Source organism: Mercenaria mercenaria, chromosome 10, assembly GCF_021730395.1.
Source record: "Mercenaria mercenaria strain notata chromosome 10, MADL_Memer_1, whole genome shotgun sequence".
Taxonomy (NCBI): Eukaryota; Metazoa; Mollusca; class Bivalvia; order Venerida; family Veneridae; genus Mercenaria; species Mercenaria mercenaria.
Genome location: NC_069370.1, coordinates 23,237,835 through 23,263,121, shown reverse-complemented (window position 1 = coordinate 23,263,121; position 25,287 = coordinate 23,237,835). Strand labels below are relative to the sequence as shown.

The 25,287-nt window shown below is 34.7% G+C and overlaps 1 protein-coding gene and 1 long non-coding RNA gene across 3 annotated transcripts in view; both read left to right on the top strand.

Moving 5' to 3' along the window:
• LOC123559657 (sushi, von Willebrand factor type A, EGF and pentraxin domain-containing protein 1-like) overlaps positions 1-18,621 on the top strand; it is a 48,254-nt gene extending 29,633 nt beyond the window's left edge. Inside the window, exons 16-21 of the mRNA XM_053552513.1 lie at positions 42-164; positions 402-523; positions 8,446-8,796; positions 9,047-9,248; positions 16,364-16,661; positions 17,218-18,621. Of these exons, the coding sequence (XP_053408488.1) occupies positions 42-164; positions 402-523; positions 8,446-8,796; positions 9,047-9,248; positions 16,364-16,661; positions 17,218-17,479 (1,358 nt within the window). The 3' untranslated portion in view covers positions 17,480-18,621. The remainder of the gene's footprint in view (positions 1-41; positions 165-401; positions 524-8,445; positions 8,797-9,046; positions 9,249-16,363; positions 16,662-17,217) is intronic.
• Positions 18,622-21,618: 2,997 nt separating this feature from the next.
• Positions 21,619-25,050, top strand: LOC123560459 (uncharacterized). 2 transcript variants are annotated; one of them, XR_006688232.2, is made up of 4 exons: positions 21,619-21,808; positions 22,837-23,063; positions 23,788-23,927; positions 24,434-25,050. It is a non-coding gene; the product is annotated as an uncharacterized LOC123560459 (long non-coding RNA). The 2 variants fall into 2 exon arrangements; XR_006688233.2 differs by having other exon boundaries at positions 23,788-25,050.
• Positions 25,051-25,287: the final 237 nt, after the last annotated feature.

Here is a 25,287-nt window from a genome sequence, read left to right as displayed (position 1 = left end):
GCTTACTGTATTTTACATTACAGCTCTGAGTTTATTTACAGATATAGATGAATGTAACACGACCGGTTGCGGTGTACGAGCTAATTGTACAAACTATGATGGAGGTTACAATTGTACTTGTATTTCTGGCTATCCGAAAGGAGATCCGAAAATACATTGTTATGGTATTTTTGCCATCATTTTGATTTTCTTTCCATTAGTTCATTGATACACAAGTAAAACGTTTTTTTTGTAAATCATAGATATAATTAGAAAATCAAGTTAGTTTAATTACAAGATAAATCTCAAGTAAATATAAAAGAAAGAAAAAAAATATTCGAGCTTCCATAGTTGCAAAACTAATAATCTGTTTGAATAAAGTAATAAGAATTTAATTAAGCTAATGACCTTTTTTCTCTCAGAAAATGTCATCATAGATCTGGAAACTCGCGTTGACCCCTTCAGAGGAAACGATGAGCTGATAGACGCTAAGCCTATCCATTACAGATTTCCGTATTATGGATATGAATACAACTCATACAGGGTATAGTTGCTTAAAACGTCATAATTTAACATGATCATTCAAGTTCCGACCTTGTTATTGTATGCTGAGCTACTGACAAACCTCATGTGCTGAATTAAGATTGCCGGTTTCATGTTTAAATTCAGGGAGAGTAACCGTGTGTTATCAGAGATATTCACGCGCTCTTAATTAACGCAATTTTTAACAGTTGCGCGTATCCATTAAACATTACGCTTATCCAAGAGGAAATAAAGTCAGCCTGATGTTCTTGCGCATTAACTTCTAATGATGCTGATGAACAATATAAAAATTATTGATATTTAAGCCTTTTAGTTTTTTGACATGTTTTATGATAGAATAGCGTTTATGCCTCGGGATTTTGCAGATGTTATAAAACGAAAATTTTTAAATGTTCAGTTGACTTGCAGAGTGCACAATAACGAAAGAGGTTGAACAGGAATAGCGTTTAAACGAGAAAGTTTTTATGGGGAAATCGTAGTACGGGGGTAGGACATCCAAATAGGTTTCGAATCATGTGCATGATATTAACACGATATATTGAATAAAAAACTTACGCCCTGACTTACAATTTTTGTTTACCTTTCCACTTTCACTTTTGAGGTCAAATTGACGTAACGCGATCACATGATTTAGCACACTGTATATGCTATTCCTATGATAAGGCAACGTTTCACACTCCTACAGGCTGTATTCACTGGTGAAATATATAGTGTCTTTGCAACAACAATTCCTATCATGATACTATTTTTCTTTCATCATTTTTCCTTTTTCTTGCAATCAAATGTAGCTGTTTAATTGTTTAAAGTACTCAGTTTTAGGACGATTTCATTTCATAGAAAAATGTTTCTCGAAATTCCGTTACGCAATAAAATAAATCGATTTTACAAAAATATAAGTTTGTTATGCAAGGTACATGTGATTAACTAAGGCGTAAAAAAAATTGTTTGTTTCCGGTATCCTGACCTACCCTAAATTTTTGGCCCGACCCTAAATGTTTTTATGGCCTTGGAGAATAATTTTTTCAACTTTTTAACAAAAAGATGCAAAACTGCACTTTTTATGCTTTAAACATGGCCAGTGATGTTAGAAATCAACTTACTGATGCTCTAAAGGCATAACCCCCTTATTTGTAATCATTTTTTGACAAAAAAAATAATTTCCGAAAAGTCTCCCTTAATAAAAAAAAAATCCAAAAATTTCCGACCTACCTACCTTAATTTTTTTGAGCATGTTACCGGAAACAATAAAAAATTTTTAGGCCTAATATGCACATGTTACAGAAAGGTGACTTTCCACCTATGATTATAACAAAGAATTCGATGTAACACTTTTTGTGCCCCCCATGAGTAGTGGGGGCATATAGATTTGGTCTTGTCCGTGCATCCGTGCGTCCGTCCGTCCGAAGTTCGTGACTCGCCTAGCTCGAAAAGTATTTGATATAAATTGATGAAACCTTGCATGAATCTTTATCATGATATGAACTTGCGCACCTCCTATTTTTCGTCTGGCTCCGCCCCCTATTTTCAGAGTTATGGCCCCTGAAATAGTCAAAAATGCACATTTTCCCGTCTGACACTCTTAGCTCAAAAATTATTTGATATAGATTTAGGAAACCTTGCAACAGTCTTAATCATGATATGAACTTGCGCATCTCCTATTTTTCATCTGGCTCCGCCCCCTATTTTCAGAGTTATGGCCCCTGAAATAGTCAAAAATGCACATTTTTACCTTGTGACACGCCTAGCTCGAAAAGTATTTGATATAGATCCATGAAACCTTGCATGAGTCTTAATCATGATATGAACTTGCGCACCTTCCATTTTTCATTGGCTCCGCCCCCTATTTTCAGAGTTATGGCCCCTGAAATAGTCAGAAATGCACATTTTCCCCTTGTGACACTCCTAGCTCAAAAAGTATTTGGTATAGATTCATGAAACCTTGAATGAGTCTTAATCATGATACGAACTTGCGCACCTCCTATTTTTCATTGGGACCGTCCCCTATTTACAGAGTTATGGCCCTTGAAATAGTCAAAATTGCACATTTACACCTTGTGACACGCCTAGCTCAAAAAGTATTTGATATAGATTCATGAAACCTTGCATGAGTCTTAATCATGATATGAACTTGCGCACCTCCTATTTTTCATCTGGCTCCGCCCCCTATTTTCAGAGTTATGGCCCTTGAAATAGTCAAAAATGCACATTTTCACCTTGTGACATGCCTAGCCCAAAATGTATTTGATATAGATTCATGAAACCTTGAATGAGTCTTTATCATGATATGAACTTGCGCACCTCCTATTTTTCATCTGGCTCCGCCCCCTATTTTTAGAGTTATTGCCGCTGAAATAGTCAAAAATGCACATTTTTACCTTGTGACACGCCTAGCTCAAATAGTATTTCATACAGATTCATGAAACCTTGCATGAGTCTTGATCATGATGTGAACTTGCGCACCTTCTATTTTTCATCTGGCTCCGCCCCCTATTTTCAGAGTTATGGCCCCTGAAATAGTCAAAATTGCACATTTCCCCCTTGTGACACTCCTAGCTCAAAAAGTATTTGATATAGATTCATGAAACCTTGAATGAGTCTTAATCATGATACAAACTTGCGCACCTCTCACATTTCATCTGGCTCCGCCCTCTATTTACAGAGTTATTGCCCTTGAAATAGTCAAAATTGCACATTTTACCTTGTGACACGCGTAGCTCAAAAAGTATTTCATATAGATTCATGAAACCTTACAACAGTCTTAATCATGATATGAACTTGCGCACCTTCTATTTTTCATCTGACTCCGCCCCCTTTTTTCAGAGTAATGGCCCTTGAAATAGTCAAAATTGCACATTTTCACCTTGTGACATGCCTAGCCCAAAACGTATTTGATATAGATTCATGAAACCTTGAATGAGTCTTTATCATGATATGAACTTGCGCATCTCCTATTTTTCATCTGGCTCCGCCCCCTATTTTTAGAGTTATGGCCGCTGAAATAGTCAAAAATGCACATTTTTACCTTGTGACACGCCTAGCTCAAAAAGTGTTTCATATAGATTCATGAAACCTTGCATGAGTCTTGATCATGATGTGAACTTGCGCACCTTCTATTTTTCATCTGGCTCCGCCCCCTATTTTCAGGGTTATGGCCCCTGAAATAGTCAAAATTGCACATTTTCCCCTTGTGACACTCCTAGCTCAAAAAGTATTTGATATAGATTCATGAAGCCTTGCAACAGTCTTAATCATGATATGAACTTGCGCACCTCCTATTTTTCATTTGGCTCCGCCATCTATTTTTAGAGTTATGGCCCTTGAAATAGTCAAAATTGCACATTATCACCTTGTGACACGCCTAGCTCAAAAAGTATTTGATATAGATTCATGAAACCTTGACTGAGTCTTTATCATGATATGAACTTGCGCACCTCCTATTTTTCATCTGGCTCCGCCCCCTCTTTTCAGAGTTATGGCCCCTGAAATAGTCAAAAATGCCCATTTTCACCTTGTGACACGTCTAGCTCAAAACGTATTTGATATAGATTCATGAAACCTTGCAACAGTCTTAATCATGATATGAACTTGCGCACCTCCTATTTTTCATCTGGCTCCGCCCCCTATTTTCAGAGTTATTGCCTCTGAAATAGTTAAAATGCACATTTTCCCCGTCTGACACGTCTAGCTCAAAATGTATTTGATATAGATTCATGAAACCTTGCAACAGTCTTAATCATGATATTAACTTGCGCATCTCCTATTTTTCATCTGGCTCCGCCCCCTATTTTCAGAGTTATGGCCCTTGAAATAGTCAAACTTGCACATTTTTACCTTGTGACATGCCTAGCCCAAAAAGTATTTGATATAGATTCATGAAACCTTGAATGAGCCTTTATCATGATATGAACTTGCGCACCTACTATTTTTCGTCTAGCTCCGTCCCCTATTTTCAGAGTTATGGCCCCTGAAATAGTCAAAAATGCACATTTTTACCTTGTGACACGCCTAGCTCAAAAAGTATTTGATATAGATTCATGAAACCTTGCATGAGTCTTAATCATGATATGAACGCGCACCTTCCATTTTTCATTGACTCCGCCCCCTATTTTCAGAGTTATGGCCCCTGAAATAGTCAAAAATGCACATTTTTACCTTGTGACACGTCTAGCTCAAAACGTATTTGATATAGATTCATGAAACCTTGCAACAGTCTTAATCATGATAAGTATGAACTTGCGCACCTCCTATTTTTCATCTGGCTCCGCCCCCTATTTTCAGAGTTATTGCCCCTGAAATAGTCAAAAATGCACATTTTCCCCTTGTGACACGCCTAGCTCAAAATGTATTTGATATAGATTCATGAAACCTTGAATGAGTCTTTATCATGATATGAACTTGCGCACCTCCTATATTTCGTCTGGCTCCGCCCCCTATTGATAGAGTTATGGCCCCTGAAATAATCAAAAATGCACATTTTTACCTTGTTACACGCCTAGCTCAGAAAGTATTTGATATAGATTCATGAAACCTTGCCTGCGTCTTAATCATGATATGAACTTGTGCACCTCCTATTTTTCATTTGGGACCGCCCCCTATATTTAGAGTTATGGCCCCTGAAATAGTCAAAAACGTACATTTTCACCTTGTGACGCACCTAGCTCAAAAAGTATTTAATATGAATGGTTGAAAACTTGCATAGGCCTTTATCATGATATAAACTTGCACACCTCTAATATTTTTGGCTGGTTCCACTCCCAATTTTTAAAGTTATGGACCCTGAAATAGTAAAAAATGAAGTTTTCACCTAATCATATGCCTAGCTCAAAAAGTATTAGATGTAAATTCAGGAAACCTTGCTGGAGTCTTTAACATGATGTGACCTTGCACACTTGGCATTCTTCTTGAGAATCTTAGCTATTATTACAGAGTTATAGCCCTTGAAATAGCCAAAATAATGGCTTTTTTGTTTGTGATGCTCATAGCTCAAAAAGTAAAAGGCCTAGAATAATGAATCCTTTTCATAAAATATTTGTTGAGGCTATACCCCATTAAGACTGCAAACATTTGAATTATTTTCCCCTTATTTGTGACAAATGTACCAGTGGGGGACACACCCTGTGTCCTACAGACACATTCTAGTTTATCATGAATTCACAGTGAATTAGTACTAACTAATATGGTATATCTGTTACCAAAATGATATACATGATGGAAAACAGTTAAAATGTTTTTGAACTACAAAAACGGAATGGTAATGTTATATTTTTGGGTATGCACATTAAGCAGTAATTGTCAAAACCAATGTTAACTATAATTGTTATTAACACAGTAATACGACGTATATACGAGTTGAGGAGTATTTATGTTTTTGTTCTGTTCGGTTTTAAGTCATACCGACCCAATTCGGGTCATATGGCGATTTTCTAGCTTAGTGATAGAGGTGAAATAGCCCATGTGTCCACTCCGGCATGTTTCAGGCATTGATGGGTACCTGGGTAAAACCACTGATCTATACATGCTAGCTTGATGGTTTTCTCAAATGTTCGTACTAGCCCGGCTCGAACCCATAGGTATAAGAGACATTTGAGTCAAAGTAAGTGATCGTAAGTGTATATAGAGTAAACATATTTATCGATATGACACAGTTATGCAGTAGGCGTGGCGTGTAATATATAAATAACCTGTGTACGGACAACAATCGGACGTATATAAATGTTTTTATTAGATGTGTTTTTAAAGTTTTAAAGTTTTTAAAGTTTTATGGTTAATAAAATAAAGTAGTAGAGTATAGATTTAGTTCATGGTCAGTGACAGTTTTTCTCAGGCGTTTCATGAGTGTAAGAAAGTTAATCGCGGTTGTTACCCTGGATGACAATGTTTAATAAATTTAATCATATATCTCATAATCTATTCATTATTTTGGCAATTTAGACATAATTCAGGGGGATACATCAATCAAAACATTGCAAAAACAAGAAATATCTTTAAAATGATGGTCGGCGAATTGTAATAAGGATAGAAGTTTATGAATTTTTCATCTAACATTCATCTTTTATCTAACATTTTTCAAATTGCAAAACTAAACACCGCACTTTAACAATTTAAATGGTTCTATTTTAATTTTTCGCAAAGGTTTCGTAGGGTTGCAATTTTGTTTCGTTTATCCTTAGGCGAATAATTACAGCAGTAGTTTGATGAAGATTCATGAAGCGAGGTCATTAAACGTGTTTATATTTTTAGCTAAATTGGTCCCTATCCCCATTTGTAACAAAATAGCAGGAGACCTTACGATATTGTTACACATCGAGTTTGATAAAAATCCATTACATTTTAGTGGTTAATGCGAAGAAAGGCATTATTTATATAGGAACTTGGGCACTATTAGGGACCACTATAGCTAAAAGTAGACTACTTTTTAGCTATAGTGGTCCCTAATAGGGCCCAAGTTCCTATATAAATAAATTTGGAAGAGGACCTTATAATGATGATCCAGACCAAGTATGACAAAGATCCACCAAGCTGTTCATGAGACGCTGTATAAAGGCATTTCTAGTTTTATCTCTAGCAGCCCCTAAAAGGGGTCAAATGTCCCAGCTGAACAAAGTTGGCTACAAATCAAGTTTGATTAGAATACATGAGAAAAAAATCAATTAAAGGATTTTTTTATTTATTATTTTTATTTATTTCTAAAATAGGCCAACTGATCCCGCTTTAACAAAAGCATATTCGCTATTCACGAATCTTTGGACAATGACGTCACACCTATAAAAAAAAGTGAAGGTCAAGCAAAACATACAATCGTAATTATTTCAATATTTTTGTTTCATAAGGAAAGTTTGACCATAGTCATATCACATAGATAAACTGTATGCAGCGTACCTTCATTTCATTGTAATGAGATTCAGTCATTACATAGCATATATATAATAAAACAGATTTCAACTGAGTTCAATATTTGCATACCATACTAAAGAAAAATATTCATATATAATAAATCAGTTAAATAATTTATAACAAATATATCAAAGCAAACAAGTACTCATTTTAATATGCAATCTGAATAAGTCACAAAAGCAAGAAACCTTTTCATATACAGACGACAATTGTAACAAGGAAAATCTTTTAAAAAGCACTTCTCTACATAAAAGACTCTTATCACACCCTTATTCATGTGATACGCAGACCGTATTCAGCTCTTTCTTTAATTTGACATATGTTGGTATTTGAACAGGCTTTTATCATATTTATTAAACTTACTTATCATTTTGAGATGAGATATATCAATATTCTTGCTAAATATACTGAGCCAAAGTTAGCTTTAAAACTGTGAACAGCGTCGTTTAGGATAAACGCTTTGTCTACATTTCACTCAGCGTAGCACAATCAACAGAGTGAAAGAAATTGACACTCTCGTCCAATCAGGCAGAGTGTTACATAAATCTTCCATTTTGATAAATTATCTATAATGCGTTATCAAGTAGTTTGATTTGCAAACTGAAGTCACGTGGCATAGGAAACGAAAACGAATTTAGACGGCGTTCGCCGAACAATAAAATACACCAGCCAAGATCCAGACATGTTCCAAAACTAACACCCGGGCCTTGAATTAAGGTCCACTTTTGAATATATCATATGGATCTAATTCTTTGGAATCAATCCAGGCACCGACCTGTATCCGGCAACGGGTCTCAAAATTCAAATCTCGCTGGGCCTACGATTGATTAGTTTGACTGGAAACAGTCATAACTACGCAGCGCAGCGTAAACAAATAAAAATGAATAAAACAAAAACAAGTAAGTGATCGTTTTTTCTCAGCCACGGAGCCCAATGGAAATAGGAGATTAACTGTTTGTAACTGAAGGATTAGTACATAAAATTTTCAGTAGATTTTTTAACTATTTATTTTGTGTTTGTTTTTCACAGCCAAATATGAATGGCTTTCTTACACTTGGCTATCAACCGGTGTATGAGCACTATGGACCAGAAACTCCGGACGACTGGAAGAAATATAGCCGGGGAAATACCGTTATAGCTCCATTCTGGACAGATATTGACTCTACAAACCTTACTGGAGGACTTTATGTTCATCTCTTTGAGAATTATACTAACTATGGTCCAAACGACAGTCAGCATAAAGACCTTTCACGTCTTGGAAACATATTCACTGAATATTATAATCTCACGAATTTCACACCTCGGGTTGCAATTGTAGCCACCTGGATTAATGTCACACAGTCGTCCTACATTGTACCTTCCAGGCTAATTAGAACACATGTAAGATTGGATTATTCGATCGCATAAATAAATTATTACACATAATTTTAGTCAAGGGTTTTATTACATGTATTTATAACAGTAAGGCTTGTATTAAATATAACAATACAATGTTAATGCGTAGTGCAAATAGATCGGGCTGAAACATGTAAAGCATTCGTCTCGACTCTTTCATGAAAATCCTATTTTAAAGCAAGTATTTTTCCGCCAACAAAACTATTACAAATATTTTAATTTCTTTTCCTTTCAGAATGCTACAATGCAAGTGATACTAATTTCTGATGGTATCTATTCCTATGTAATGTTCAACTACGACCATGAACAGTGGTCTTTCGAAATTGACAAAAATATTCCAAGCTCGGCCGGTTATACCAAAAGTGACAAAACTGGATATATTATAGCTACCAGACAAAATTTTACACAGTTAAATAAAGACACAAACGTAAAAGAAGGTATGTTCTATCAAAGATTCAATATGCCTTTGTACACATTTTATTTTTTTGCAGCCGCTTTTGCAAAATGCATACACAGCATTACGCTTATGAGGCTTTTCCGTAAGATTGCAGGTAAGGTTATTTCAAGATATGCCTTTTCTTCTTTGTTTGCGCGTTACTTTTCTTTATAAAAACATTGGTAGAAAACATTTATCCTGAAATGTTTGCCAGTTAAAAGCATGCATTTTGCTTGCCCATCTGTAAGGCTTGGCAGCCATTCATACACGGTAAATAACGTTCATTTTAACATGGCTCGATTTGATTTCCAGTTGAACAAAGAAGAAAATCAAGCTCTGTATATTCTGCGATAAACGACGGTTGACGCGCGGACCGGTAAGAGAGCATTATGACGTCAATTATGACGTCAAATTGCCGCATGACGTCCGATACATTACTCCTCGCGGAAATGAAGTCCAATATAATATTTATTGAAATATATCAATGAGCATGTCAGAATTAAAACAATCAAGGCTTTCTTGTGATTTATCGTCTTACTTACCACGGTTCATCGTTCAGATGCTTCAGTATTTAACCACTCGGGCGTTACACCGCATCTAAACTCTGAACCGTTGTAAATCAGACGATAAACAACTCGAAGGCCTTGATTATTTGTTCAATAGATGGAGCCATTTAAGAGTGTTTATGACTTTATTTGAACGCTTAATTATTCATTGAGTAAAAAGATGAATTTATATAATTTTTGAGTAAAGCAGGTTTTTTTTTTTCATTTTAGTTCGAAAGGCAGGGATATAAAACCTTCTACTTTTACTTCCCCCCCCCCCCCCCCCTCCCATCGCACACACACACACACACGCGCACACACACACACACACCCAACTCCCTCAAACACCCTCGACTGAATCGACAAAAAAGAAAAAATGGATAGGAAATTATCTAAAGGAAAATATTAAATTCATCATTTTGATGAGGTATTTGAATGTTGAAAACGTTTCGATTCCAAGGCCGATTTTTTAGTTCTTCCACTTCCGTAAATGATTTAGAAAGATCAAATTGATAGTTCGGCTTCGTAGTTTTGTTGCTATAAAAATGAAAATGCAATTATGAATTAAAGTGAAACTGCTATTTACAAAAAATCCTGACCATTCACTCACGTTATTATAAAATACAACTAAGATTTTGTGACATTCTAATCTATCATGGTAAAATATCTTCGGATTCGTGTAGCCTTTATAAAATCCAAACCAGTTTATGAAACGAACATTTTAGGTATAAACTATAGCGCGAAGTGTTGGCTGATTCCTGCCAACGTCGTCTTTTTGTTCTGTTGTGTTGTTTTTATTGCCCGAGAAAACACGATGTTTACGCCGTCACGTTTTTTCCTCTTAGTTCTATCGATGTTTCGTCCGCTAAATCACGGTAAGACGTTAATGTAGTACGCCGATGTCATCGAGGGAAACGTGAAAGAACGAAATGACGACAGTTTCTAGGCGCCGATAACGCACAGGTGGAATGCAGGATATATGCGATTGAGTTCCGATTTTACTTTGTCGCCATTTTGTTCGAGCTTTTTCCTATTGTGTCAGAAAAATGGCCCTTGACGTCACTTTTCGTGCAGCGCCCAGTTCCGAGTGCTCTCGGCATTTTTCCTTTCCTGCGCTCTGAATGTCATATAAATGAAAAATACAAATTAATTGTCACTTTGGATACAAAAAAATGCTACTCAATGGTACAAAATTCAGCGAATTAAGATTGACGCTTAAGACGTCAGAGACGATATTGTGACGTCAGAACGGAAAACCTCACATCAAGTTTTGCCACAAGTTTTGCCTAAAATCCAGTTTATGAAAAATCGGCTCGATAAAAAGTATAACTTTGTATGTTGTTTCACAGTATGTATACATATAGTAGATATATAAATACTTAGGTGTCACCGACTTTAATTGTTCAGTATTTGACAAAATTTTAGGTCGGTGGTTCTACCTAGGTGCCCGCTCGTGGTGAAATAATGCACGGAGGAGCACCTGGTGTGTTCCTCCACCATCAAAGCTGAAAAGTCGCCATATGACCTAAAATGTGTCGGTGCGACGTTAAACCCAACCAAAAAAAATTACCCCTACCGCATTAAGAAATGACACGCTAAATCGTGTTTTATTTAACAAATTAATCTAAATAGTATGCGGAGATGCATGTATTAGCGGTAAATGATGAAATGAATCGAATTAAAGTTTTTAGAGGTATAAGGGGCTTTACTAAGAAAGTGTTAAAGGAAAAGTCAGAATTTTTAAAACATGCAATAAATTGAAACATTCAGGTGATTACGGACATGTTCCGAAAAAGAAGAATTGTAGACATGAAATATCTTGGTGAGGTATTTGATAAAGGGTGTATAATCATGTAAACTACATTTCATATCTAAGTATATTGTCGAAGAAGAAAATCCTCATGTCATAAAATTACTTTCTGAATGTTTAAAACATGTTAAAGTACATATTTTTACGAAATTAACTCGACAACGGGCCCCATACAAAGCTAAGTTAGCATTACAACCAATGGATAGTAAATGTTGTCCGTAAGTATTGGCCTGGCATTCATGAATATTCCGTATATTTTCGTAAATTAATATTCGGTGTCCGAAAATAAATAGCGGTATAACTATTACATATATAATTCTTAATTGGGCAGGTAGCTGTGAGGACAAAGCGTGTGGCTGCCAATATCGATTTTGTGGGTTCAAGTCCTACGTCTAACCATATCTCTCTCTCCCCCCCCCCCCCCCCCCCCATTTTATATGCAATCTTACCACTTATTCTATCAAACGTATCGTGATATTTATGGTTCATGATCATCTGTTAAAACTTATCATATTTACCCGTTCTAAAAAGTGGAATAAAATTGTTTTAGAAGTATTTTAGATACAAAGACAAATTTCCTGTCACCAACGTTCCAGAAAATAAATACTAAAAGAGAAAAAAATTAAATTCATGAAATATGATACATAAAATAATGTAAAATTGAAACAGGTATCAATAATATTACATAACATTAATAAAATGATCTAAGTGATTTCGAACCCGTGGTAACGTGAATGGAAGTCAGACACTTTATCAGCACGCCACAGTGTCACTGAATAACTGCATATGTTACTTTCTTAATATAGACACTAGTATTTTCAGGATACAAATATTGCGAACATCGACGAAACCACCCGAAAATATTGGAGAAGATTAACGAGTGCCAGGTCAATGCTTACGGACAATAGTGGATATTGTCCGTAAGTATTGACCTGGCCCTCATGAATATTCCGTATATTTCCGTAATTTAATTCTCGGTGTCCGAACCTAAATAGCAATATAACTATTGTGTAAATATTTCTTGATGATTTACAAAATATCGGATGTGCAAGTAGCTGCGGGGACAAACGATTAGCCATTAATTTCGGGGTTGTGGGTCCGATTCCTCAGTCTGATCATCTTTTTTTCAAATTTCACCTCCAAATGTTACAGGCAGGAAAATTGATTTACTTATCTCATCAAATTTTATGATTCATTTATTGAAAGAAATACACTTGTATTCAAGAGATTTTGTAGACAGTGTCGAATAAAACTCTTTAAAGGTATTTTAGTTAAAGACAAATACTCCCGAAATTTGATACTACAAGAGAAAACAATTAAAATTCGTGAAAATCGGTGCCAAAAAAAGATTGTAAGAATAAAAGCAGATACGATAACACTACATTAAATTGAATTAAAAAAAACTAGCTGAGGTAATTTCGATCCCATGGTAACGTGCGTGGAAGTCAGACGGTAAACTATAAAGGTTATTTGTGTAATAATAGATCTTTTCAGGATACAATATTGCGTAAAGTAACGGAAACGCCCGAAAATATTAGGATGAGTGCCAGGTCAATACTTACGGACAATAATATAAAATATACATTTTGTCAAAAGTGTTTTCTTTTCACCAGTACATGGTATCTACAGTTCAGATCAAATATATCTTGACAATTTCTTATAATAAATACATCTCGTTTTTTAACAAAAACGTGAGTTATGTAAGTTGAAAACATATTCTTTTTAACTCTAACGTTATATAGCTTTAAACCATATGGTGTGGGGGTAAAGTTGTACTATATTGCGAAAAAAAGAAGTCGTTGACTCCTAAGTATTTATGTGTCTGCTAGACGTACACATACTGTGAAACAACATACCAATGTTATACATATTTTTATCGAGCTGATTTTTTATAAACTGCATTTTAAGGCAAAATTTGTAACAAAACTTGATGTGAGGTTTTCCGTTCTGACGTCACAATATCGTCTCTGACGTCTTAAGCGTCAATTTCATTTCACTGAATTTTATACCATTGAGTAGCATTTTCTGAATGAAAAGTGACAATTAATTTGTATTTTTCATTAATTTGACATTCGGAGCGCAGGAAAGGAAAAATGCCGAGAGCACTCGGTACTGGGCGCTGCACGAAAAGTGACGTCAGGGGCCATGTTTCTGACACAATAGCTAAAAACTCGAACAATATGGCGACAAAGTAAAATCGGAACTCAATCGCATATATTATTCTGAATTTTGTGCAGTATGAGTTTCAGGACGAAATTCGGCAAACAAAAATGGGTCGTATTCCACCTTAAATCTTTCTTATTTCGTTGTTTCGTTGTTTTGCAAAAACAAAACCCAACGAAATACCGAAAAGACGACAAACAAAAAAAAACATCAATTGTCGTTGTTTCGCCTTCCGCTTAACATGCACAGTGCAAAAGTGTACATGTAAATATAGGATGTTGAAGTATGAGTTCAGGGGTAGCATTGTTATGGAGCGGACACGGAACAGTTACTCCAAAGCTTGACATAAACATTTGTGTTGCGGGTCTGTACCTTGCACGGTAAAAAGTTTCTTATCATAGTAAATGTTTGTGCAAAGCTCGTCTCGTAAAAAATAAATGCATGACAAAGTTATTTACAGGATAAGAAAAATGACATTCTTTAACTAATAGGTGTAACCTTCTCCTTTGAGCTACGACTCTGGGATTTGCGCACGACACACTGACTCATTATGGTTAATTTTTTTTTTTAAATAAGTTGTAGATACAATATATTAGAATTCTTTGAAAGATAGCAGAGTTTTGGAGTGGTCGTGATCGTGATATCCTTTGATCTCAAAGTGTAACCTTTTAGGTACTGGCCTGGATCTTGAAAGCGGAAATCTTTTTGTTGTGGTCTACATTTGGGCCACGTAGTTTGAAAGTCGGACCTTGCCTTAGAAAGTTACAGAGAGGATTTGAAGCTACAGAATGACGGAAAAGCACTATCACCAACTGGTTAGGCACGAGTAACCTAAAAAAACAAGTGTGTTACGTGTATTATTATGATAGATAATATTATAAAGCAATTCGAGTAATGAAGCTATGTAACAATAATACGTTGGATGGCTATTTACATGCAATGCCGGGACGCCTAAAATATTTCAGACTCTAAAGCAGGTAAACAAAGAATTAAAATTATCTGCAGTGATTTACAACAAACAGAACGTAATCAAGCTCATTTTAACACTTTACTTTATTCAAAATGATACGCCGTTAAACAAAATGATAGATCATTACTTTGCGAATGATTTTATGTTTGTTTTATATACCACAGTACATTTCTGTAATGATGATCTATATCAGGTTCCAATAATAATATTTCGAGCACTGTTTCTAAAAGTCCAACCGGAATCGTGGTACATTTAAACTTAAAAATGAGATTTTGAGGACAAATGATAGTGACCTACCAGACTTCTAAATAAGTCATGATGACTATATCGCTGACCTGACTCAAATGGGTACATGATTTCAACAAATTTGGTAGAGAACCTCTACACAGTGCTACTTGCCAAATATCTTAGATCTAGGTTTAAGACAAGAACTTTTTTTTCGTAAATAAGTCTATGTAAAACAAAAAGCGGGACCAATTTTAACCGGTGATAAAATTTGATCAAAAATTTGCTAAAGGACTGTTACACAAAGCTACATGCCAAATAACTGGGCTCTGGGTCTTGCAGTTTTTGAGAAGAAAATGTTTTAAGTTTTTCTTTATGATTCGCCATGGCAGAAAAGTCTTAACAGACGCTGGCATTTAACTGTTATTATTATGCGCACGTGTACCAGAAGGCAAGATAACGAAAGGACGACGTTTTGTTATGTGTCGTTCTTTTGTTGTTTCGTCGCCGATAAAGGCGCATAGTATATGTCGTTATTTCGTTCTGTTGCCCTGAGTTGTCGTCTTTTCATGTTTTTGCGGGCGGAAATAAAAACGAATACAATGTTAGCAGAAATCAGCCACCATATCGAAGTTTACTTTACTGTGTCCTATGAAGATAAGTGTGTTAAGCACAAATAATTCTAACGGAGAACCTAACCTATGCGTTTGATAAAATTGCTCCACTATCATACAACACTAAAGATTAAATGTCTCTCATTTATCCAGATTTGACAGAACAAACAATATGTGAACTTCTGAGGTCAGTTCGTTTTGGGGAAAACTGGTTTTTACAGGGGGAGTGGGCTTAATTTATGGTGATCCTCATTTGGACTTATACTGTGTTTAAGATAAGAAATAAATAACAGCAATAGTGATCGGAATACCCGGAAAAAACCTGAGATTGTCCCTTTCATTGACGTTTGGAAAATCTGAATATAACGGCAATTTCATGGCCTGCTCATGTATATATAAAAACGAAATTTAGCATATTGAAATATGTTTTAAAAACTGGTCCGGAATACCCAAATACATTGTAGGCACTGGAACGGGTCCGATTTCAAAGTCATTGTTTAAAGAGTGAGTAGAGCGTAACACCATACAAATATGTAAGATTTGTGTGCCATCTGACACAGCTAAATAGATAAAATCTTACTTTTATCCCATCTAAATGTATAGTGCTATGTAATAAGATCTGATATATATAGTAAAGTAAGAAAAAGATGAATTCAAAAGATGCGAATACTCAATGCAGCTTCAATTTCCTGCGTAATTTGATATCATATCACAAATCGAATGTATACATGCTATCTTACATTTAATTAATGAACCTTCAACATCTTTTATGAAGTTCGTATTTTCCAGGTCCTAATTATATTAATGGAAGATGGATATACGACGTGAGTAGCACCAATATTAATAGAAATGCAGTTTTACGGAACGAATCGGAATGTCTAAAATTCAGTAAAAACAAAACCATCAAAGAATGGATAGCGAAACAACGGGAATTGGCATACCCATGTCCATGTAGCGAGCAACAGATGCAACTTGATTACAGCTACCGCAAGGTGGATCCAATGTATGAAAGCTCACAGACTAAGACGGTTTGCTATGAGGCATGGTTTTTCAACAACGACGGTGTGAAGCAGACGTGCTGTTATAGGTAACATTATATATCATTTCATGAATTTGATATTTCGGCAGTGTGTTCTAGATCTAAAACTGCACCTAAAAATTATTACATCTAGCACACTCAGTCATAATTATGTTCGAGTGCAAATATGTAAAATTTGAACACATTGCTTGGTGTGTGTGTGTGTGTGTGTGTGTGTGTGTGTGTGTGTGTGTTTTCTAGTGGGGAGGGCGAGAGATCGTGCTGTAATTTGTGAAATTACCAAACAGTTGAATTTATAATGGCCTCACACATTATGGGGGTAACTTTGGAACATGATGGGCTTAAGAGTGTGGTTCGGTGCGCACCATCAACCGGGTTAAAAACGTCCTACTGGCCGGTCAAAGGAAATGACTCACTGTTGCTTTAATGTGATTGCTTTTTGATAGCTTTGTTTATTTAGGTTTGCGAAGTTGTCTATCGTTTGCATGTCTGTATATACACTTATGTAGGTTTTTGTTTTGAGGAGGTTGTGTTTGGAATGTGGCTGTTTCTGTTAGATATTTGACCTTCAACTTGTTTTATAAATTAATTTTGCTCTCCACAGTTATGGTGCGTTGAAAAAGGAAAATACCGGTGGCGGCTTTGCAACTTTTGAACACGATAAATACAATACTACTCAATACTTCTACAAATGTTGTGATGCAACGACAGACAGGCACCTGTGTCATCTATTCTACGAAATGAACCCGTCTGATGATTGCTCTAGATTCCAGCCTGCGGACGAGCCCATTGGTAGATACAGGCGCTCGCTTATTGGATATATGAGAAGCGGAACTGGTAAATTATATGTTGTCTGTAATTTTTAAAGGGGTGTTATTTCCTAGTTTTTGAACCTTATCGATTATTCAGCGACAACTAAATTAAACTGAACTTTTTGTGAGTTCAAAAAGCGTAGAAAGTTTGCCAATTTGTAAGAATGAATGAATGATTCAAGAAAATGCGTTCGGGATAATCCTTAAAGTGAGATGATGTTTTCAATACATAATTACAGCTTATATGCCTTTTGATTATTTTCATTTTTTTATGATGCATTATATAAAAAGTAATTAGTTAAACCAATAAAGATCGAATTTTGATATCTTTTGCTAAAATGCGAAACAGCTCACATGCAGTTTTTGAGATGAAACCATTTATCTGAAACATGGCAGGATAATAGTAGATTTCTATCATATATTTGGTCACAATTGATTTTAACTTACGTACTTATACACTTTAAGTACTAAACGGTTACTCGTTCAGTGATGCGGAATCGTAAATGTATCATGTTTAATGTAGTTTATCTTAACAACAATTCGATTCTGGGCGATTTCTGCATTCTCTGGCTTTTACAGAAAGCCAAGTTGAACAATGAGCTGCATTTATGTCCGGACAATGCCGAATTGCTAAACGACAATGCGTAATCAATCGGAAATTGAAATCAGAAGTGTCATTACGGGTCCACTATCATGCTTAATGTGTATATAGGTTTTTCGTTACAAATGTTTATTTGGTTAAAAGACACTGCAGCTTAAAAATGCAATTTTTGTTTTCAAATTACGTTTTTGAGCGCAAATATATAAATATGTAGGAAAAAACTGACACTTTCATTTTTATTCTAATACTTATTCTCGGTGAGTACCTGTTTTGTTCGTTATGGTTATATTGTTTTGAATTTTTATAAATAATCGATAGATTTTTTATTTTTCAGATCAGATTTGACGACAAAAGCATTATTACTATAATATTACCATTGTGCTGAAATGATTTATTGCATTTATTTCAAGATTCTTAACTTTTGATTTATTGTTATATTTTGTTGTTTTCTTACAAAAGATCCCTACTCATTCTTCGCGAGTTTTGTTTTTTTCTCTCATTGAAAACAGTGGTAAGTATATATTACATCTATTGTGTTTTACTTTGAACATTGATACAGTTTAAGTATTTTGCAAATGAACCGCGCCATGAGAAAACCAACATAATGGCTTTGCGACCAGCATGGATCTAGACCAACCTGCGTATCCGCGCAGTCTGATAAGGATCCATGCTGTTCGCTTTCAAATGCTATTGCAAATAGAGAAACCATTTGCGAACAGCATGGATCCTGACCAGACTGCGCGGATGCGCAGGCTGGTCTGGATCCATGCTGGTCGCAAACGCACAATTTTGGTTTTCTCATGGCACGGCTCAAGTATTTTCTTTATATTTTGATATCTTCATTTTTACAATTAAATTCAACGACGCGAAAAAAAACTGTTTTGACATAGATTTTGTTAAAGGTATGTATTAGTAGTTATCAAAACTAAATAGTATGCTTTATTATTTAGCAGGCAGTGGTGAGATATTCATGATTTTCCTATAATTAATTACGGAACATGTTTTTCATGTTATTATATTTTGTTAAATGTATTATATTATGTAAAGGAGAAAAGCCGAAAACTGTCCATTATGTGAAAGAATGGACGAATCGAGGCGCATCGCGCCGAGATTGTCCATTCTTTCACATAATGGATAGTTTGAGGCTTTTCTCTGACTTAAAACACGGTCCTCACGAAAAATTCAAGATTGTCGTGATATTATATAAGGTCTCTAATATTGTCCTCTTTCAGGCAAAGACAATTCATTGATTTGTGTCTCTATGCTAGTCCAGTAGAGTTTAAATTAGATTGCATATAAATATTTCTTGCAATTACAAGTTTTTTAAACACTAATGATATTCTGTGCTTATATTCTTAGGAAGTTTCGAACATATCTCGTTTTGTCATATTTATGAATGATTTGAAGTACCTTTACAAAAAGTAAAATTTAACTTGGCCGTATGATGTATGTAAGAATAGTTGTCCATGCTTTGTTCGTGCTGAGTTTGCAGTTATATATAAATCACGGGTCCAGGTGAAGATATTCTAAAATGTATGTATGTATTTTATATCATTATTACAAAACAATCGTTCTTATCTCGTAATCATGAGATATTCTATCAATTTTATTAGAAGAAAATTATACGTATTACATGAGAATTTACTATAGTTATGACTCGTATCTCGTTTTATGAGAAAATATTTCGTTATTACAATAAATAACATCGTTATTGCAAAAGAAAAATGTATTGTTAAATTAATATCACTATGGCCAAATTTTACGGTAATACCTAAATACCAAAACATGCAGTAAAACTTCAGCCTTTTTTAGGGAACTTTACGGTTTTTTTTATGTTATTTTCTTTTTGATTGTTTGTTTTTTTTGTTTGTTTTTTGTCTTTGTAGGAGAAATGTGAAATTGTACATTTCTGGGTAGGACTGCATCAAATGTCTGTTATGACAAAAATTTAACCAACCAATTTTACACGAACGCTGCATGAGAAAGATAGGTCTGCAGCATTTGAAAAAGAAAGGAAAATTATGTTTTTTAGCTCGATTATTCAAAGAATAGGTAGAGCTATTGGACTCCAGTTTGTTATTTCTGCCCATTGTTTTCTCGTTTAGGGCACAACCATTATTGTATCCGCTTTTCATGGAATTGCACTCAGTGCATCAATGAAGGTTCCATGTGCACCGCCGTATGAACACATCTGCGGATGTCTCTAAATTATATTCTGGTACTTATAGCAGTATCTTGTCAATTTGACAGCTCTACTTTCACTTTCATTTTGCATTTTTTGCAACGTTTTGAAATGTACATGTTTTTAAAATTTCAACACTGGTAGAACCTGGAGAAATATGTTAGGCACACAATAAATATAGACATAATGTCAAAATAGTTTTGAAAAGAAAGTTTGATATTTTCTACAAAACAGAATGTGGACGAGCAAAGTACATGTGATATACTAGTAAGAGAAAATTTATTATTCCAAATATAACTCTTCTCTTGAAAGACACTTCTACTTATTCTGAACAGTTTTGTATACATTTTATGAAAAACAAAGATCTATGATGCCTAAAAACATAAACCAAAAATTCACCTGAGGGACAGTTTCAAAACACTTTACATTAACCTTATTCACAGTGAGAAATTGGCTTACGCTGCACAGGTCCCTTAACTCTGTTTTGCTTTTGTATAAAACTGTGCCCCTTTTACGACTTAGAAATATTTGATTAAGGTCTATATGTAACCTGGTATTTCAGTACCTACTAATAGAAATGGATTAAAACGTCACACACTTGTTCACTGTGATGATCTGATATGCAGCGCTCAGATGTCATACCTCTATATTGCATTTTTACAAAATTATGCTATTTTTTTTTTCGACTATGCAGTTGTTGGTTATTTTTTTGTATACAAGCTGGTATCTCAGTGCCTTCTAATAGAATGGATTTTAACTTGCACAATTGTCCATTGTCATGAGCTGATAGCACAGGTTCCATAACCCTTTTTGCAATTTTACAAAAAGATGCCCCCTTTTCGACTTTAATATTCATTCTATTGACAAGACTGTTGAATAGTCGAGCGTTGCTGTCCTCCGACAGGTCTTGTTTTATTATCATCTATTTTCGACTGAAAGTGCCATATCAAGTGTATATCTGCAATACTTTTCTATTGCGATTCAAGAGTACACAAAGAGGACTTTACTACTTTCTAACGGTTGAAGATTTACTTTTGGCACATTGTTTGATTTTCATTTGACTGATAATTCGTGGGGGATTTGGATTAAAATCATACGTTCCCCTTCAGGGTTTTTTGTTGCAGCTACAAATTAAAAAAAAAACAAACGTTGCAGTTTATATTTCGAAACTTTCGAATTTCGTAGGTTGATGTACTCGCACCTTTCAACGTACACGGTTGTTACTATACTTGTCCATTATTAACCTGTACCTGTCCATTCTTAAAGTATCCATTATTTTAAGAATGGATAGTTACAGGTTAATAATGGACAGGTATAGTAAAATAATAGTGTGTATAGAGCGGTATCGGTACAATAACCTATATAATGGACAAAACTAACAAAGGATTACATCACAACCGTGTTTTAAGCTACTTTATATTGAATGCAGAGGTTACGTTTAATGTTATCGAATTTATCAGTATTATTTTTATTGTTATAGAAGACAAATGATAAGTTTTCCTGATTTCATACAATCCTGGTAGCGGCAGCAACTGAAAAAGTACACAGCACCAAGATCATGTTTTTGAAGAAGTTAGAGTCACTCAGTCATAGATGTTTGGTAATTATGAACTTTGCATTTGGTATAAACATTTTGGAACAAAGATGAAGATTCAGTACTCAGTTTCTTGAACGATTTATAGTATATGCGGTTCTGCTGAGCTATACCTCCATTGAGTTAACACATTTAGCAATGAAACTACACAATTATATATTCTTTTATCACATACTCAAAAATAGCTAATTTGATCCACATTTTCCGTAACAAAGCTTTTCTATGTTTTCTCGTTAAATATAAGACTTTATTGTTGATAACATATATCATTCTAAAGAAATTTAAGGATGTTAAAAAGATTTTCGAAATATTTTGTTAGTTTTTATTTTAATAGTCAAAACACGATTTTATAGCGTATTTTCCATTACTTGCTTTTTAAGGTGACGTAAGAAATGATGTAATGATGGCATTTCGACGTTTTATGCGCCAAAATGTTCATCGTTACAGTCTTCTTTATTTACAATTATAACATATTTGGTTGCTATAACACTAGAAATAAGTATATGACAAAAGGATTATTAGGATAGAACCTTGATCTACAAGAGGATTTGGCTCTTCTGATTTTGCCAGAAGAACGCATTTATTCAACAATATTTCAGTTATGTAACGGCGGGCAGTATTTGACCTAACCAGTGTTCCTGGATTCTGTACCAGTACAACCTCGTTGTCCGCAAGTAACTACCAAATTATCCACTTGAATCAGATGAGGAGGACTAATGATTTCAGACACAATGTCTTTTATCAAATCGTCATGGAGAACATACGCTCCTACCGGGTATCGAACTCACGGCCCCGCGATCCGTAAATCTGCGCTCTCCCTTTTGAGCTAAGCAGGTGGGCTGGCGAGGTCTTTCAAATACTGTTGGACCAGTGTGACTAAACAGAATTACATTGGTTATAAAACCACAACTTTCATTACGATGTAACCTCGAATGTCGTCTGATCACGGGATGTTTATATTGGTTCTATTGTGCATAATATTAGAATGATCTTGTTTATTAATAATTGAAATATTTTGTATTTTCTGTTTTCAGGATAGCTTCAACATATTTCATAAGAACTTGTCCAGACTTGGGAGGAATATCTAGTGACACTTGTAGATTTTCTTGTTCTCACTTTGCTTATAGAGACAAATTTATGACTTAAATTGTTCGTACAATATTATTTATCTCATGAATACGAACCAGTTGTGCATGGTATCCGGTGTCCATCGCCATCACTTAAAGGTTAATGGTTTCAGTTCAATGTACAACTATTAAAGGTAGGTAGTGTCTAGATTGTAACGGTTTGAACATTTAAATGTGAACTAGTGTGTAATATTCCCTTTGGTACATTGATGCAGCCAATCGTATCCCTTGAGAACATATTTTGGGGGGAATCATAACATTTATAAGATATATTTAAACAATAGCCTTATTTTCTGCCGTTCTTAACTCATGACATATTACACATGAAGCATATCGTCAGCTAGTATTTTCTTAATTTGACTGCCCGATTTGGTAAACCTATTCGTCTACCCTATTTTGCTGTTAAAATTTCAAACAAATAAACTAATGTCAGCTATTTAAACAAATAATATTTACATTCCTTACGTTAAATAATTGTTTTATTAACGGTTTTGCTGTTTTGTTTTCGTGCTAGCTCATAGATATCTTTAAATCATTTATTTCTGAATTGGAACTAAACGTATTGACAGAAAAACATCAACGTCTTTCAATATCACATTAAACAGAATCACAGACCAAATGTTTTATTAGAAGTAATTATCAAACATATTTGCTTAAACACCATTCACAAACAATATCATTTACAGCTTTAATTGATCTCTAGCTCTTGAATAGTTTCATTGACAATTTTTGCACATAATAATCCATATTTGTTTCCGACTGACTGATAAACTTACTTCTTGTTGATCTTGAAAATACATGAAAATATTTATGTTGGTTACTCTTTATGTTTAAAGTGCTAAATATGTTTGATTTCAGTTATGCATCGACTTTTCCAACAAGTGACTTTCCCGTAACAAAGTACACGAAAGATTTGGACGACAATGGAACATATTAAGATGTGTTTTAAAACATGAGTATGATCCATATTAATCACTTAGTAACAAGCAATTTGTTGAGTATGTATCTATTTTCTGATTGTTTCATAATTGTTAGTAGGAGGTCTAGTGGTAGAGCGCCAGCTTCGAGTGCAGGGGGTCATGAATTTGCTCCCTAGCCGTGTCTAACCAAAAACGTAAGAGTAGTACTAGTTCTGCCCTCGCTTGGCGCTCAGCATTAAAAGGTTAGTTCAAGGACTGGTCATCCCGGTGTCAGTATAATGTGACTGGGTGGGGTATTATGTCCCGTGTCTACGGTGTGATATTCTAGTGAGGCATCACTATTAACTTGAACATTGTGCTCATTGCTACAACGCTAATATGACTAAAACGACGCTAAACCCTAGTACACATAAACACGTATATTCAATAGTTGTGTTCATTGATGAATCGCTTTGCGATTAAAACGTTTCTGATTCTTTTCTTGTATGATAACAAGTGAATGCTGTGTTTCTTAACTGACAAGTTCAAATTTAGCAGCTTTTAGAATTAAATACGTACTTTATTTATGCAAAGTCTTCTTACAGATGACACGATGTACAGACAAGAAAGCAAACTAAATAGCAAAATTGATATTATCGATGAGACGGAAGATGTCTAGTACGTATCAACGGCATCTGAAATACACACATGCATGAGGAGAACATAAGCAGATTATTTCAACAAGAACAGTTGAAAAGTTTTAACATTTTATACAGCGAAAATGACAACACAAATTAAAAGCGGAGCATATGCTATTGGACTCAATGAACACAAATTAGCAAATCAATAGCAAACTTGTTTTGACTGAGTATGTTTGTGAGGGATAATTAATGACACCCTTCTAACTCCTAGCATCAGCTTGAGTGGGACCATATCATAAAAGTGGAACTCATTGAATCATATCACTTGTATGTTTGTACAATATATTTTAATGAAGACGTAAACGCACGTTGCATGTTGTTCCACAGATAATGTGTATTGTCTGTTCAATATTTTCTGTGACTTCACTAAATATTTGTCTCACTATTTTTCTGTGAAGTTACAGTTATTTAGGTTTTAAAATGACTATTCATGGCTGAATTCTGTGATAAGCATTGGAAGTTTTGAAACTTTATTCTAAATGTTAAAAATCAAACTTACCTAATAAATATTTTGAATGGCACTTGTTTTCATTTGTTTCTTTTGTGTTAGCGATTCTTACTGGTTAATACTTACTCTGATTTATTTTATTGAGTATATAACTTAATGAAGAAAACAATACTTCTAACTTCGGTACTTAGAAGGCAATATGAAACTAATAAAATCAACTTTACTTTCATATGAAATTCAGATTAGTGTAATTTTTAGATTTTCGCTAAGTAAGAGGCCTTTAGTCCAATTGCAAGAACATAACAACATA